The sequence below is a fragment of the Salvelinus fontinalis genome, chromosome 1 (assembly GCF_029448725.1).
Source record: "Salvelinus fontinalis isolate EN_2023a chromosome 1, ASM2944872v1, whole genome shotgun sequence".
NCBI classification, from domain to species: Eukaryota; Metazoa; Chordata; class Actinopteri; order Salmoniformes; family Salmonidae; genus Salvelinus; species Salvelinus fontinalis.
Window position 1 is genome coordinate 22576571 of NC_074665.1, and position 15966 is coordinate 22592536.

Genomic DNA, 15966 nt, shown 5'->3' on the forward strand with positions numbered 1-15966 from the left:
TTGTCAGGGAGGCTCTTATACTTTAAGAGCCCAGGGGGTCATTAACTCAGGTTGGTTTTCAAGCTGCATCCAATTATGTGCAATTTTCTTTTGAATCACCAGTAATATTGTATTGTATAGTATTGTAAGGTATTCTATTCAACTTCACTCTATTCTATTCTGAGTATATCGATCGTTCCTCTCTTCCTCCAATGACAGAGGGAGATGGTGTACACGCCCCAGCAGGATTCTCCGTCCAACCGTCGCCTCAGCAATGCCCCCGCCTCCTCCTCCGCATCGACCCCCTCCAGCTCCCCGTCCCGCGTCCGTCTCCTCTACAGTGGCGGTGGCCGTCCATCCTCCTATGCCGGGCAACCTCACCTCCAGCATCACCCCCACACCCACTCCCTCCCCCACCCCCACCACCTCTCGCCCGGGGGCCAGATTGCGGCCCACCACCACCCGCAGCAGCATCACCCCCAGCAGCTCCATCCCCAGCACCACCATCTCCAGCACCATGCCCAGGCTAGCTTCTCCCCCAGTGCCATCCTGGAGCGGAGGGACGTGAAGCCCGATGAGGAGGTCCACGGTAGTAGCTCCAGAAGCATGGTGCTCCTGCGGGGCGATGGAGGGGGAATCTATGCCGACCCCTATTCCCTAGGCCAGGAAGGGGGTCGGCTTAGTCTGGCTGGCCCCCACTCCCCTCTACCCCCGAGGGGAGATCCCTATGGCTCTCTCTACCGGCGAGGAGGAGGTGGTGGTGGAGGGTTGGGACCCGGCTCCGTGCGCTCCCTCACTTCCTACTCGGCGGCGGCTCTGCAGGGAGAGCTGATGGACAGCGGCATCCTATACAGGCCTGGAGGCCCGCTGTATAATGATGCTGCCTACGCCGCATCCATGTTGGCCATGGGTTTCCGGGTGCCACCCCCCTCGTCCCCGCAGAAGATCCCTGACATGAGGGACTCGTATTCGGGCACCATGCCCGGCCGGAGCTCCCCTGGGAGGCAGACCCTGCGGAGGGACTCGGTGTCCTCCTCCGTGTTTGGGGAAAGTGCCAAAGCTAGGGGTCAGGGGTCAGGGTTGGGGTCAGATCAGCTGTGTCTGATGGCTGGACCTGGAGGGGAGGGCGGTGGTTTCAGTTCAGCACCAGGTTTAAGTTCACCTCTACCAGGCAACGAGACCGAGACCAGGTGAGAGTGCCAGTGTGTGTGTGTGTGTGTGTGTGTGTGTGTGTGTGTGTGTGTGTGTGTGTGTGTGTGTGTGTGTGTGTGTGTGTGTGTGTGTGTTTCTGAACTTACTCATACCCTATGTGTTTCACTGCTAAGGGGGCGCATGGAGGTCATGGAGAAACAGATAGCCAGTCTGACTGGTCTACTGCAGACTGTTCTGACCAGGGGACCAGAGGCAGATAGCCCGTAAGGCACACACACCACACACAACACACAACACACAACACACAACACACAACACACAACACACAAACACACAAACACACAAACACACAACACACAAACACACAAACACACACACACACACACACACACACACACACACACACACACACACACACACACACACACACACACACACACACACACACACACACACACACACACACACACACACACACACACACACACAGACAGAATGGGGACCTTTAACTTATCTAGTCTTTTTCAGGGATAAAATTGAGACGTCCAGTGACTGCTCAGGAACAGACAGTAAGTATCAACTGAAAACAGAACAAATAGACATTCACTTTCCCTGTGTCCCATTGACTTGGCAATTTAAAGGGTAAGGCTTGCAGAGCATCGTAAATGTTCTGTAGCTGAACTGCTCATGTGACTAAAGTGTGTATTCGCTTTTGTTAGTAATGTGTGCCATGCTTCTTGTGCCTTATTTTAGCTGGACGGTTAAAAAAAAAGAAAGGTACCTTCTTGTCCAAAGTCCTCATCCTTTCCCTCCCTCTGTGTCTCTATGACAAATTCCTTCCCTTACAGTTGATGTCTCCCGTGTGATGCACTTTGAGTCTTGTGAGGATTCTGTTTTGATTCTCTTATTCTTTATGTCTGTGTTCAGTGTCTGGATTCAGGACTGGGCTCAAAACTCCCTACTGTTCCTGCTGGAGTGTCATTTAGATTGACTTGTTATCATCAGTAGTGGTGCGGTTAGGTTTCTTTGTATGCATAGTTGGTGCTTTGGGTCGATCAATATGTATTTCTACTCCTGATACCATTCACACAGACCTGCAAAAAGATGGTTCATTGCTGGAAGTCGTCTGTGTAAAGGGGATTTTATGTTGTCGGATGAAAGTGGGCCTTTACCTTTTTCATCCAGACAGGTATTAAAAGGCAAGCTTCTAGTTAGACAATGCACTTGGACACACATTGGAACTGTGACAAGCCCTCCCCCAAAACAAGGCGTTCTTCAAGAATTAGTTGTGCCAAGCTAGTTCACCTAAATTACAAAATCTATTTGCCTGGGAAGTTATTAATGCTGATGGTCTTATTTGGACTATTTTCAAAGCAATTTGATTATTTTCAATGTAAAGCAATATGTGATTTTGTAGTTTGGGTGAACTCCAAGTTTGTGTGTACCTTAGTCTTATCAAACCAGTCCCTTTGTTTTGTTATGCATGAGAAAAAATGCCTGAGAAAATGCCATATAAACAAAGCCGTTTATTCACTGTCATTTCAATGGCCCCTTGTGTCATTTCAACTTAAGCGTCAAAGACTTGCTTGCTCCGGGCTTGCTGTTGTTACCCCTGAAATCTAGATGTATGTAAAGAAATACAGCTTTGTGTGTCCTTAAAACCTTCCCCACTCTGTCAATCATCATTACACCTATGTATAATCGTGTAAATCCTCCCCCCTTTGACGATGGACGCTATAATTGGCTTCCGTGACAGCAGAATGCACATTCACGAGACCCTAATCCTGTTTTCTGATTGGCCAGCTCTGACGCCATCGGCTCCGTTGGCCCTGATGCCGCCACCGCCCACAGGGTCCGCCCAGTCACTGACGGTGTCGCGGCTGCAGATGCAGAACCACCTGCATGGCCTGCAGCAGAACACCAGCGAGCTGCGCATACAGCTGTCTCAGCTGCGCGACATCCAGGTGAGCTCCAGAGAACGGTATGGCCGTACACACACACACACACACACATTCCTCAAGGCTCTAGTTGTTTTCAGATGTTTTTACATATCAATGTGTAGATTGTGTGTGTTTTTGTGTTTTTGTTTAACTATCGTTGTGGGTACCAGATTTCCTCCCGAGGATTGTAAAACAAGGACTATTTGGACAATTGGGGACATTTTGCCGATTGCCACAAGGAAAAATGCTATTTTTGGCTTAAGGGTTAGGTTAGGTTTAGGGTTAGGGTTAGATTTAGGGTTAGGAGTTAGGGAAAATAGGATTTTGGATGGGAATCAATTATTTGGTCCCCACAAGGATAGCAATACAAAACTGTGTGTGTGTGTGTGTGTGTGTGTGTGTGTGTGTGTAATTTTGCATTTGGCCTGCCTTTTGGTCTGTGTGTGTCTCATGTTTTGTGTGTGTAGACTTGTCGTTTTGTGTGTGTTGACTTGTCGTTGTGCATGTTTGACTTATGCTTGTTTGACTTATTGTGTGTGCGTCCAAATAACGCCCACACAATATGCCTTTGTATCTGTCCATGCCTCCCCTCTCAGTTGGAGAACCAGGACTCGGTGCAGTCCCTGCTGAGGCAGACAGAGTCGGAGCTGAGCCTGATGATGCTGGATGCCATGCGGACCCAGGAGGACCCTCTGCAGAGGCAGCGTCTCTTAGTGGAGGAGGAAAGACTCAAGTACCTCAACCAGGAAGAGCTGCTCATCCAGCAGCTGCAGTGAGTTCAGCCTTTAAGTCAGGCTTAAGCTAGGGTCAGTGTGAATGGAGAAATAATGCAGACTGATTCAGATAGTAAAAAGCTGAATGGTATATTTAATGTTGATCTGGAACCATGCAGTGCCTGCATAACATGGCTACAAGACAAGTGGCAACTGCTTTTGGTCTTCACAGTGATCTGGAGAAGTCAGTGGAGGAACTCCAGAGGAACTCGTCAGTCAACCATGGCCTGGTGACAGAGCAGGATGTGGAGCAGAAGAGCATGGAGCTCAGGTCTTTGGGAGAGACCCTCACAGAGCTCAAGAGTAAGGATATCAATAGGGGATAATGATACAGGAAGATACAACAGTAAGGCAATGATTGGATGGAATAAAATTAACCCCTCATATAATTACCTTACTAGATAATTGCCACAAGGACCAAATCTGTTGCATTGACAGTGATTAGGCAGGTGCCTAATATGAGTGTGTATCGCAGCAGGTAGCCTAGTGGTTAGAGCGTTGGGCCAGTAACTGAAAGGTTGCTGGATCGAATCCCCGAGCTGACAAGGTAAAAATCTGTCGTTCTGCCTCTGAACAAGGCAGTTAATCCACTGTTCCACGGGAGGCCGTCATTGTAAATAAGAACTTGTTCTTAACTGACTTGCCTAGTTAAATAAAGGTTAAATAAAAAATCAAATAAGAAATCATTAAGGAAGAGGTGCTAATTATGCAGATGTTGTCACGTCTGGCATCATAGCACAAAATCACACAGTGGAACGAGAGGCTTGTTTACCAACGTGGGATACCAGACTGGTTATGCATCTAAATACCCTGAAATCTTTCTCCATGTGGTAGCAGAACCACAGGGGACAGAAAGTACAGGAAGCCCCGGCAGGGAGCATGACAGGAGACACAAAGACACTACATGCATGTTTTACACACAAGCATGGATATGCAATATACACCTTCCCTCTCTCATTGAGTTAATGGTGCTTCTGTCTCTGTATCTGTCTTTCTCTGTCTCTCTTTCCCTCCCTCCCTCCCTCCCTCCCTCCCGCCCTCCCTCCCTCCCTCCAGACCAGTTCCCCAGTCTGCAGAGTAAGATGCGGGTGGTGTTGAGGGTAGAGGTGGAGGCTGTCAAGTTTCTAAAGGAGGAACCACACAGACTGGACACACTGCTGAAACGCTGTAACACTATGACCGATACACTGACCACACTACGAAGGTATGGTTCAACACAACAACTATGTCATGTAAACATGTTGTTATAACATCGTTGTTACGAGGGTTCCGTTCAACTGGTGACTTGGTTTTCAAGATAAGTGAAAATGATACTCTTTCAGTACAAGGAGAAAGCACAGTTCATAACAAAAACTTTTTGGAGCAGATGAAAAATATATATTTTGGACTGATCCCAGAAAGCTGGTCACTGGGTTTGATGCAATAGGGCCCTGACAATGCTGTGTGTGTTGTTAGTGTATTGTATACCACCTGTACGTACAGAAAAGTGACCGAGGGCCTGTGGAAGGGCCAGGACGACATCTGCAGCCAGTCAGCCAAGCGAACTGAGGACACAGGAAAGAACTCGGACCTCGACATCCTGACCAGTCCACCGCTCAGCCTCAATGACCTGGGTGGCAGTGCCAGCCTTGCCAACTGGATGCCCATATCAAGCAGTGACCCGGACACCTCGGGACCTGAGCAGGATCCCCACCCTACAGCCAGCTACAGAAGCCGGGTCCTGGATGAGCTGCCGAGCCGCCGCGGTGCTGACAAATCAGTGTCCGTGGAGGTCAGACTGGTGAGGAACATTCCTCCTGGTGTTTATTCATATAAACTCCTCCTCCCACCGCTAAATGTACACATTTACAGGGGAATCTGTACATTTACCAGTGTGACCATTTTCTGGAAAATGTATAGATGTATAGTATATCTGTGTACATGAAAGACCCAATATATTTCCAATATACAATAATATTTGGGTTGACAAATATGTGTGTTGGCATAGGCTGCAGAGCGGGACTGGGAAGAGAAGCGGGCCAGTCTGACCCAGTTCAGTGCCCAGGACATCAACCGTCTGCTGGAGGAGACGCAAGCTGAGCTGATGAAGGCCATCCCAGACCTGGACTTCGCTGCCAGGCAGATCAACAAGCCCGTGGTGCCCCCCAAACCCCACCCCAAACCTCAGTTTACCACCCCTGTCACTACCTCTACCAGCGCGTTCACCGCCTCTAGTATCCTCACTACTACCAGTACTGAGCACCAGCCCAACAAGGTCCAGATCACTGCCCTGAAGCTGGAAGAGGGATCACGTCGTGGATCTGGTGAGACTGAATACCACATCCACATTGTTATATTTGTGTTTGAGTTACGACTGAACTGTCCTATAAAGATATGATGCCATTGTGTGTTGTAGCGGAGATGACCGTAACCAGGTATCGCACTGAGAAACCCTCTAAGTCGCCGCCTCCACCCCCTCCTCGCCGCAGCTTCCCATCAGCCCATGGGCTCACCACCAATCGCACTGGAGAAGTGACCGTCACCACCAAGAAGGTACAGTACGAGAGAGATGGCTGGGAAAGATATACCTGCAAACCGCAGGAGGCTGCTGAGTGGAAGACGGCTCATGATAATGGCTGGAATGGAGTGAATGGAATTTTTTCAAGCACATACATTCCATGTATTCTGTTCCAGCCATTACTATGAGCTCGTCCTCCCCAATTAAGGTGTCACCGGCCACCTGTGGTTCAAAGTATGAAAATGCACGTTCTGAATGTTTCTGAAGATACTTTGAGTTAGGCTATTGGATGTACTGTACGGATGTTATGAAGATACATTGAGTTAGGCTATTGGATGTACTGTACGGATGTTATGAAGATACATTGAGTTAGGCTATTGGATGTACTGTATGGATGTTGTGAAGATACATTGAGTTAGGCTATTGGATGTACTGTATGGATGTTGTGAAGATACATTGAGTTAGGCTATTGGATGTACTGTACGGATGTTGTGAAGATGCGTTACATAGACGCCAACCCTGTTTTGTTTTTCTAAGAAGCTGGAGCCAGAAGACGGAGAGGCCCCGAAGACTCTGGTCAAGCTGAGAAGGACACCGTCTGACACCCCTCGCCCCGCCTCCACTCCCCCCGTCATCGCCGCCTCAGCGATTAAAGATGAAGACCACGACGAGCGGATCACCGCTGAACTAGAGGTAGTAGTCCTTTCATTTGCAGTGTGTTACTGTAACGTTCCTGACCTATTTTTATGTTATTTTGATTATGTTTAGTTGGTCAGGGCGTGAGTTGGGGTGGGCATTGTATGTTGTGTGTGTTTGGTTAGTCCATGGGTGTTGTATGTGTATGGGATAGTGTTTGTTAGGTTGTCTAGTTATGTCTATGGCTGCCTAGATTGGGTCTCAATCAGAGACAGCTGTCATTCATTTGTCTCTGATTGGGAGCCAGATTTAAGGTAGCCATAGGCAGTAGGCTTTTGTGGGTGTTTGTTCCTGTGTCCTCACAGGACAGTTGAAGGTTAGTCACGTTTGTTGTTTTGTAGTTTGTAGTGTCTTGTTTGCTGTTTTCATTAAAAGATGGCTTATTTCCCTCAATCCGCATCTTGGTCCTATCCATGCTCCTTCTCGTCTAAGGGGGAGAACAACATTGACTGCCTTTACAGTTACACTGCTGCAAAATAGTTTACCTTGAGCAGCTGCATACGTACGAAATGAGAATAGGACATACCGTATTTATTGTGTTCATTGCAATCGGTGTTCGGTGTGCCTTAGCAATATGATAACATTGTCTCTGCGACACTCTCCCACACCGCACCCCTCACCACCACACATCACCTGACAGATATTTCAGCGAACCCCTGTCAAAGTGTCCCCTTCCCACTTACTGCCCAGCACACTAGCGAGGCCAACCCCTGCAGCCCGTACCCTTCCTTGCACCTCAGGCTCCTTGGGAAGAAAGGGAAACCTTAAGCCCCCCATAAGGCCCTCTCATTTTGCAGTGTCTGCGACCCTTCTAAGTCTGCCTCCTGTCCGGTCCCCCTCCTTCAGTCACTGCTGTTTCCTAGAGGGCCACTAACATCCCTGTTCATCATGGAGAGTCCCCTCTAATTCTGCTTGATACAGCAATTCTCTGAGCTGAAAACATGACAGAACGTAGTGCTTCTCTTGTCGAATTCAACCATCAACCATCTACAGCAATGTCTAATACCATTCAATCTAACTCCCCTGTCTGACTTAGCTAATTACTTCTTCCCTTGCGAATTCCACTGACTGCATTCTACACTCTGATCTGAATCCCGTAAATCCAAGATTGCACAGCAGTTCAGAATTCTTTGTCTTCGTCTTGCCGTGTATATATCTTTTTTTTCTTTGTATATATTTCATAAATTTTGGGGGGATTTTTAACCTCAATTTCAACATACTCTCCTGCAACCCGCCTCACCCAATGTGGTATGGATCTGCTATTTTCTATACTTTAGAACCGGAACCCCCAACAGAAGCTAGCCAGCTAACTAGCAACTAGCTAGTATTCAGTTAGCCACTGCTAGCGGTCATCAGCTAACTTTTGCCCGGTCAACTCCTGCGAGTCTGCACAGCACGATTCAACCCAGAGCATACCGGACTGCTTTTTCTCCACCAAATCTCCACATCTCCAGATTCCTATCGTAAGCTCTGAACCTTTCCACCTGGATCATCACAGCTAGCTAGCTGCTATCCGAGTGGCTACTCCTGGCTAACATCTCTGTTCCAATGCAAGCACCAGTTAGCCTGGGACTAGCCTCGTGCTAGGCCCATCTCCCGGCTAGCTGAAGAGGTCCATCAGCTACTCCTTGGGCTACAATACCTTTTTTGCCAATTGGCCTGGACCCCTTTTACTGCCGACACGGAGTCCCGCCGATCCATCACGACTGGTCTACCGACGTAATCCGCCCGAGGGGGTTTCAACAGGCTCCTCCGTCGCGACGTCCCCTGAAGGCCCATCCACTAGCCTGCTAGCCGTGGCCCGCTAGCTGTCTAGAGCATATCGGACTGTTAGCTGAAGAGGTCCATCAGCCATTTTCTTGGGCTACAATACCTATTTTGCCTATTGACCTGGACCCTTTACTGCCTACACAGAGCCCTGCCGATCCATCAAGACTGGTCTGCCAACGTAACCGTCCGAGGGGGCTACAACAGACTCTTCCGTCGCGACGTCCCCCTAAGGCCCTTCTGCTAGCCTGCTAGCCCTGGCCCGCTAGCTGTCTGAATCGCCCTGTCTCCAGCTCGCCTAGCTACTCACTGGTCCCTATGATCACTTGGCTACTCATGCCTCTCCCTAATGTCAATATGCCTTGTCCATTGCTGTTTTGGTTAGTGATTATTGTCTTATTTCACTGTCTAGCCTCCAGCCCTGCTAAATATGCCTTAGCTAGCTTTTTTGTTCCACCTCCCACACATGCGGTGACTTCACCTGATTTAAATGATGTCTCTAGAGACAAAACCTCTCTCATCGTCACTCAATGCCTAGGTTTACCTCCACTGTATTCACATCCTACCATACCCTTGTCTGTACATTATGCCTTGAATCTATTCTTACACGCCCAGAAACCTGCTCCTTTTACTCTCTGTTCCGAACACACAAGACGACCGATCAGTTCTTATGGCCTTTAGCCGTACCCTTATCCTACTCCTCCTCTGTTCCTCTGGTGATGTAGAGGTTAATCCAGGCCCTGCAGTGCCTAGCTCCACTCCCATTCCCCAGGCGCTCTCATTTGTTGACTTCTGTAACCTTAAAAGCCTTGGTTTCATGCCTGTTAACATTAGAAGCCTCCTCCCTAAGTTTGTTTTATTCACTGTTTTAGCACACTCTTCCAATCCAGATGTCCTAGCCGTGTCTGAATCCTGGCTTAGGAAGGCCACCAAAAATACTGAAATTTCCATCCCTAACTAACATTTTCCGTCAAGATAGAACTGCCAAAGGGGGCGGAGTTGCAATCTACTGCAGAGATAGCCTGCAGAGTTCTGTCATATTATCCAGGTCTGTACCAAAACAATTCGAGCTTCTACTTCTAAAAATCAACCTTTCCAGAAACAAGTCTCTCACCGTTGCCGCTTGTTATAGACCACCTTCAGCCCCCAGCTGTGCCCTGGACACCATATGTGAATTGATTGCCCCCCATCTATCTTCAGAGCTCGTACTGTTAGGTGACTTAAACTGGGACATGCTTAATTAATACCCCGGCCGTTCTACAATCTAAGCTAGATGCCCTCAATCGCACATAAATTATCAATGAACCTACCAGGTACAACCCCAAATCCGTAAACACGGGCACCCTCATAGATACCATCCTGACCAACCTGCCCTCTAAATACACCTCTGCTGTCTTCAACCAGGATCTCACCTTGCACTGCCTCATTGCCTGCGTCCGTAATGGGTCTGCGGTCAAACAACCACTCCTCATCACTGTCAAACGCTCCCTAAAACACTTCAGCGAGCAGGCCTTTCTAATCGACCTGGCCCGGGTATCCTGGAAGGATATTGACCTCATTCCGTCAGTAGAGGATGCCTGGTTATTCTTTAAAAGTGCTTTTCTCACCATCTTAAATAAGCATGCCCCGTTCAAAATATGTAGAACCAGGAACAGATATAGCCCTTTGTTCACTCCAGACCTGACTGCCCTTGACCAGCACAAAAACATCCTGTGGCGTACTGCATTAGCATCGACTAGCCCCCGCGATATGCAACTTTTAAGGGAAGTTAGGAACCAGAATACACAGGCAGTTAGGAAAGCTAAGGCTAGCTTTTTCAAACAGAAATTTGCATCCTGTAGCACAAACTCCAAAAAGTTCTGGGACACTGTAAGTCCATAGAGAATAAGAGCACCTCCTCCCAGCTGCCCACTGCACTGAGGATAGGAAACACTGTCACCACCGATAAATCCACGACAATTGAGAATTTCAAAAAGTATTTTTCTATGGCTGGCCATGCTTTCCACCTGGCTACCCCTACCCCGGTCAACAGCCGTGCACCCCCCACAGCAACTTGCCCAAGCCTCCCCATTTCTCCTTCACCCAAACCCAGATGGCTGATGTTCTGAAAGAGTTGCAAAATCCAGACCCTACAAATCAGCTGGGCTAGACAATCTGGACCCTCTCTTTTTAAAATTATCCCCCGCAATTGTTGCAACCCCTATTATTAGCCTGTTCAACCTCTCTTTCATATCTCTTCAGGCCCTTCTTTGGACACTGTGTTAACTAACCTCCAGATGAGCTTCAATGCCATACAACTCTCCTTCCGTGGCCTCCAACTGCTCTTAAATGCAAATAAAACTAAATGCATGCTCTTCAACCGATCGCTGCCCGCACCTGCCCGTCCGTCCAGCATCACTACTCTGGACGGCTCTGACTTAGAATACGTGGACAACTACAAATACCTAGGTGTCTGGTTAGACTGTAAACTCTCCTTCCAGACTCACATTAAGCATCTCCAATCCAAAATTAAATCTAGAATCGGCTTCCTATATCGCAACAAAGCATCCTTCACTCATGCTGCCAAACATACCCTCGTAAAACTGACCAGCCTACCAATCCTCGACTTCGGTGATGTCATCTATAAAATAGCCTCCAACACTCTACTCAACAAACTGGATGCAGTCTATCACAGTGCCATCCGTTTTGTCACCAAGCCCAATAAACTATCCACCATTGCGACCTGTACGCTCTCGTTGGTTGGCCCTTGCTTCATACTCGTCGCCAAACCCACTGGGTACAGGTTATCTACAAGTCTCTGATAGGTAAAGCCCCGCCTTATCTCAGCTCACTGGTCACCATAGCAGCACACACTCGTAGCACGCGCTTCAGCAGGTATATCTCACTGGTCTCCCCCAAAGCCAATTCCTCCTTTGGTCGTCTTTCCTTCCAGTTCTCTGCTGCCAATGACTGGAACGAACTGCAAAAATCTCTGAAGCTGGAAACACTTATCTCCTTCACTAGCTTTAAGCACCAGCTGTCAGAGCAACTCACAGATTACTGCACCTGTACATATAATTTAGCCCAAACAACTACCTCCTCCCCTACTGTATTTTTTTATTTTTTTATTTTGCTCCTTTGCACCCCATTATTTCTATTTCTGCTTTGCCCATTCTTCCACTGCAAATCTACCATTCCAGTGTTTTACTTGCTATATTGTATTTACCTCGCCACCATGGTCTTTTTTTGCCTTTACCTCCCTTATCTCACCTCCTTTGCTCACATTGTATATAGACTTATTTTTCTACTGTATTATTGACTGTATGTTTTGTTTATTCCATGTGTAACTCTGTGTTGTTGTATGTGTCGAATTGCTATGCTTTATCTTGGCCAGGTCGCAGCTGCAAATAAGAACTTGTTCTCAACTAGCCTACCTGGTTAAATAAAGGTGAAATAAAAACAAAATATAAATTTAAAAAGATTGTCACCAAAGCCCCATATACTACCCACCACTGCGACCTGTATGATCTCGTTGACTGGTCCTTGCTTCATATTCGCCGCCAAACCCGCTGGCTCCAGGTCATCTATAAGTCTTTGCTAGTTAAAGCCCCGTCTTATCACAGCTCACTGGTCACCATAGCAGCACCCACCCGTAGCATGCGCTCCAGCAGGTATATTTCAGTGGTCACCCCCAAAGCCAAATCCTCCTTTGGCCACCTTTCCTTCCAGTTCTTTGCTGCCAATATCTGGAACAAACTGCAAAAATCACTGAAGCTGGAGACTCATTACGCCATTTGCACACAGTATATAGACTTTCCTATTGTGTTATTGACTGTACGTTTGTTTATTCCATGTGTAACTCTGTGTTGTTGTTTGTGTCACACTGCTTTACTTTATCTTGGCCAGGTCGCAGTTGTAAATGAGGACTTGTTCTCAACTGGCCTACTTAGTTAAATAAAGCTGTTAAAATATATATATATTTATATATATATATATATCTCCCTCACTAACTTTAAGCATCAGTTGTCAGAGCAGCTCACAGATCATTGCACCTGTACATAGCCCATCTGTAAATAGCCCATCCAACTCCCTCATCCCCATATTGTTCTTTTTTTTACCTCCCTAATCTTACCTCATTTGCACACACCGTAAATAGATTTTTTTATATTGTGCTATTGACTGTATGCTTGTTTATTCCATGTGTAACTCTGTGTTGTTGTTTGTGTCGAAGAACCCTTTTGGAACCCCTTTTTCTAAACGTGTAGCCTATCAAAACTAATCACATATAGGCCTATAATATCAGATGTAAAGACAAGGTGACATTGAGAATAGTGAGGTAGAAAACCAGCCCATAATTTTTTTATCTACAGTGTATATTATCAAAAAAGATGGCATCTGAAGGTTTCTAGCAAACCTGAGGTTAAGAATCAACTGTCAAAATTGAGTTCAATCGTGGCTTGGGGTGGTCTAGCGGTTAGGGAAGTTGATTTCTGCGTGAACATATAGGTCTACCGTGTCATTGTGGGTTCGATTCTGGCCCAAGCCCTTCTGGCACAAATAACTAAATCCCCAATTGACTTGATTTAGTTACACATTTCAAATATGGACAGTCCGGGGATATTTTACCCCTGATCTTGATAATAAATGGCAATACCCGACACTTACGTCCATTTATTATAATCCAAATTAGAATTCACAAGAGACGCAATGCAGCCTGCACGTAGCCTACATAGGCTACTTGAACTGGTACCCAGTTGACCTGCAGTCTAAGGTACAATGTAGGCACAGTACTACATTGTATACAAACAAATCCTCCTGCTGCAGGATTATGTTCATCCTGTGACAAAACGTGTCAAATTAAGATCCGACATCTGTACTTCAATTCAAGGTTCGCTGACAGACGAAGAAAAATGTCAGAACACTCTTACTGCTCAAGTGACACATTTAGCTCTGTCAAAGGTCTTGTTTTATTGCTCCCGAATCAGAACAAGTCTCAGCTCACTAGGGAAGCTGTCAAAAGAGCCGAGGTAGTGTCAGTTTCAGGTTAACAACTCTGCACTACTGGCAGAAATGACCAAACTGATCAGGACGTAAGGACAGCTCTAGTGAGACTGTCTGCACCCAAAATGCCCATCCTATTTCCTATATTGTGCACTGCTTAAGGCTCTAACCAAAAATAACTGCACTATATTGGGAATTGCATGTCATCTCTGAATTTACCATGGCGCAAATAAGACTTCATGCTTTTGTACTCCCACAGAATGCCAGCAACTCACCAGGGGCGTCCAAGGGACCTCAGTCGACTGTAGCGGCCAGACTGAAGCACCTCCAGCAGGGCAGCTTGGAGAGGCCCAAGACCAGGAAGCAGAGAGAGGACTTCCCCAAGATCCAGGGCCAACAGCAGGTATTCCACTTCTAGATGGCCCCTCCTCAGAGGAGTTTTCCTCCTCAGAACAGCTCTTGTGGCCTCCTGTGATATTGACAACTACCCCCTCTCACAGCTGTCTGGGGCAACTACTGGGCTATTTCAAGACTATACTGGGATACAATATGTTATTAGTGGACACTGTAAGTTGACGAAAAAAGGGGTGGGCTCATCTGAAATGTTTTGACTTTGAGCTGTGCCAAGTGGTTGGATTCTAAGTGGATTGTGTACAGAGTGTGCTCTTTCCCTTTGGCTGACATTGATGTTTTTGAGGAGACTAAGGTGGTGGGGATGTTGTACCCTAAATGAGCTGAGTGACACCTTAAACTGTACTCCTTGATAATGCCACGGAATAGTTTTACACCTCAATGTTGAACAGTGTTAATTTTGTCAGCTGTTTTAGATGTAGTTTTCATCTTACTTAGTCTTTTGACTAAAATACCTTTTAGTCTTAGTCGCATTTTAGTTATTTCATCCTTCGTAGTTTTAGTTATTAACAGACTACAAAAACTCTGGAAATGTTTTGTCTAGTTCTAGTCACTGTCATTTTAGTCACATTTTAATCTGTGATTTCTTTTCTCCATTAAATCATTAATATTTACCTCCAACATTCATGTCCACATTAAGATAGCCTTGTCCAACTAGGCCTACTATCCCCTCATACTGCTGGCAACATTGCTATTGTGGCAGATTGTAACCAAGCCATGGTTTACCATATAGGCCTTGGCTTCAGGTTAAACAATTTAGGCCTACAACTCTAATTTTCTCCCCGTCATAATGTTGTGATGGGGAAACAACAGTGATTCTCTTAAAACAGGAATCTGATCTTTCCGACAACGCCAGAATTATTACTGTACTCCTAATATTCAGAAAATAGCATTAGTAGTTCCAGTTGGGGAAAAGCAACGGTATTTGCCGATCGCCAGAGCGGCGACATAGATGAATAACAGATCACATGGTACTAGAGCTTCTGATGTGATCAAAGCAAACGTATCCTATATGAAAGTAAGAGAGAGTGAACATTATTGGTGCAGTTGAAGTGTTCTGGCTATGCATCAGTTCAATAGAAAGACGCGTGACTGAAGTGACCGCCTGGGCGCTGTGTGGGAGAGCAGGGCGGATCAACTCAATCAGCCAGCAAAACTGAAAGATCAATGAGAGGATTGCATTCAATTATGCAAAGACATGCATGCTTATTATTGGACAAAGCAGATTAAAAGGGAGGTCAAAAGAAGCCTTCATGCCAAATCGAAAGTCCGTTAGTCTGATGTGGAATGCTCATCTCGTTACATTATCTTCAACGAAAATGAAAAGTAATTTGTGACGTTTATCTGGGTTTTTCAGGACGTATCCTTTCGTTATCGTCATTGGCTTTCCGTCCGGAAAAATAGGTTGTTGACTAACATTTTTTGTCATAGTTATTTATCGCTGATGAAGTTAACCCTGACGTCGAACCCCTGACTTTTCTCCGAGCACATTATGATCCTACAGTACCACTGTTCTCTAGCGCTGCTTCCTTTCCTCAAATCACTGAATCATTCGGTCTCCAGCTGAGTCATTTAAAACCACAGTCCAAAAGCGAGAGGGTCAGGAGGTGAAAAAGTTTTTATTGTCAGAATATTTGCCCTTGTTTCTCAGTGGAGATGAGAATGTGGAAAAGGTAGGATAAGAAAAGAAAGAAAGACAGAGAGAAAGACGAATGGAAAGAGAAAGACAGACAGAACGAAGAAGCAAAGTAGAGCACACCGCCAATGCTTC

The 15966-nt window shown here is 46.5% G+C and overlaps 1 protein-coding gene across 8 annotated transcripts in view; it reads left to right on the forward strand.

Annotated features, from left to right (window-relative positions):
- LOC129840301 (SRC kinase signaling inhibitor 1-like) overlaps positions 1–15966 on the forward strand; it is a 70239-nt gene that overhangs the window by 43752 nt on the left and 10521 nt on the right. For 5 of the 8 annotated variants that reach the window (XM_055908128.1, XM_055908449.1, XM_055908535.1 and 2 more), the window contains 13 exons: positions 199–1169; positions 1305–1394; positions 1660–1700; positions 1885–1908; positions 2935–3095; positions 3668–3843; positions 4017–4147; positions 4901–5048; positions 5300–5624; positions 5832–6147; positions 6240–6376; positions 6879–7034; positions 14044–14187. In XM_055908128.1, coding sequence (XP_055764103.1) covers positions 199–1169; positions 1305–1394; positions 1660–1700; positions 1885–1908; positions 2935–3095; positions 3668–3843; positions 4017–4147; positions 4901–5048; positions 5300–5624; positions 5832–6147; positions 6240–6376; positions 6879–7034; positions 14044–14187 — 2820 coding nt within the window. The remainder of the gene's footprint in view (positions 1–198; positions 1170–1304; positions 1395–1659; positions 1701–1884; positions 1909–2934; positions 3096–3667; positions 3844–4016; positions 4148–4900; positions 5049–5299; positions 5625–5831; positions 6148–6239; positions 6377–6878; positions 7035–14043; positions 14188–15966) is intronic. The other 3 variants (XM_055908208.1, XM_055908374.1, XM_055908296.1) reach the window with 3 other exon arrangements.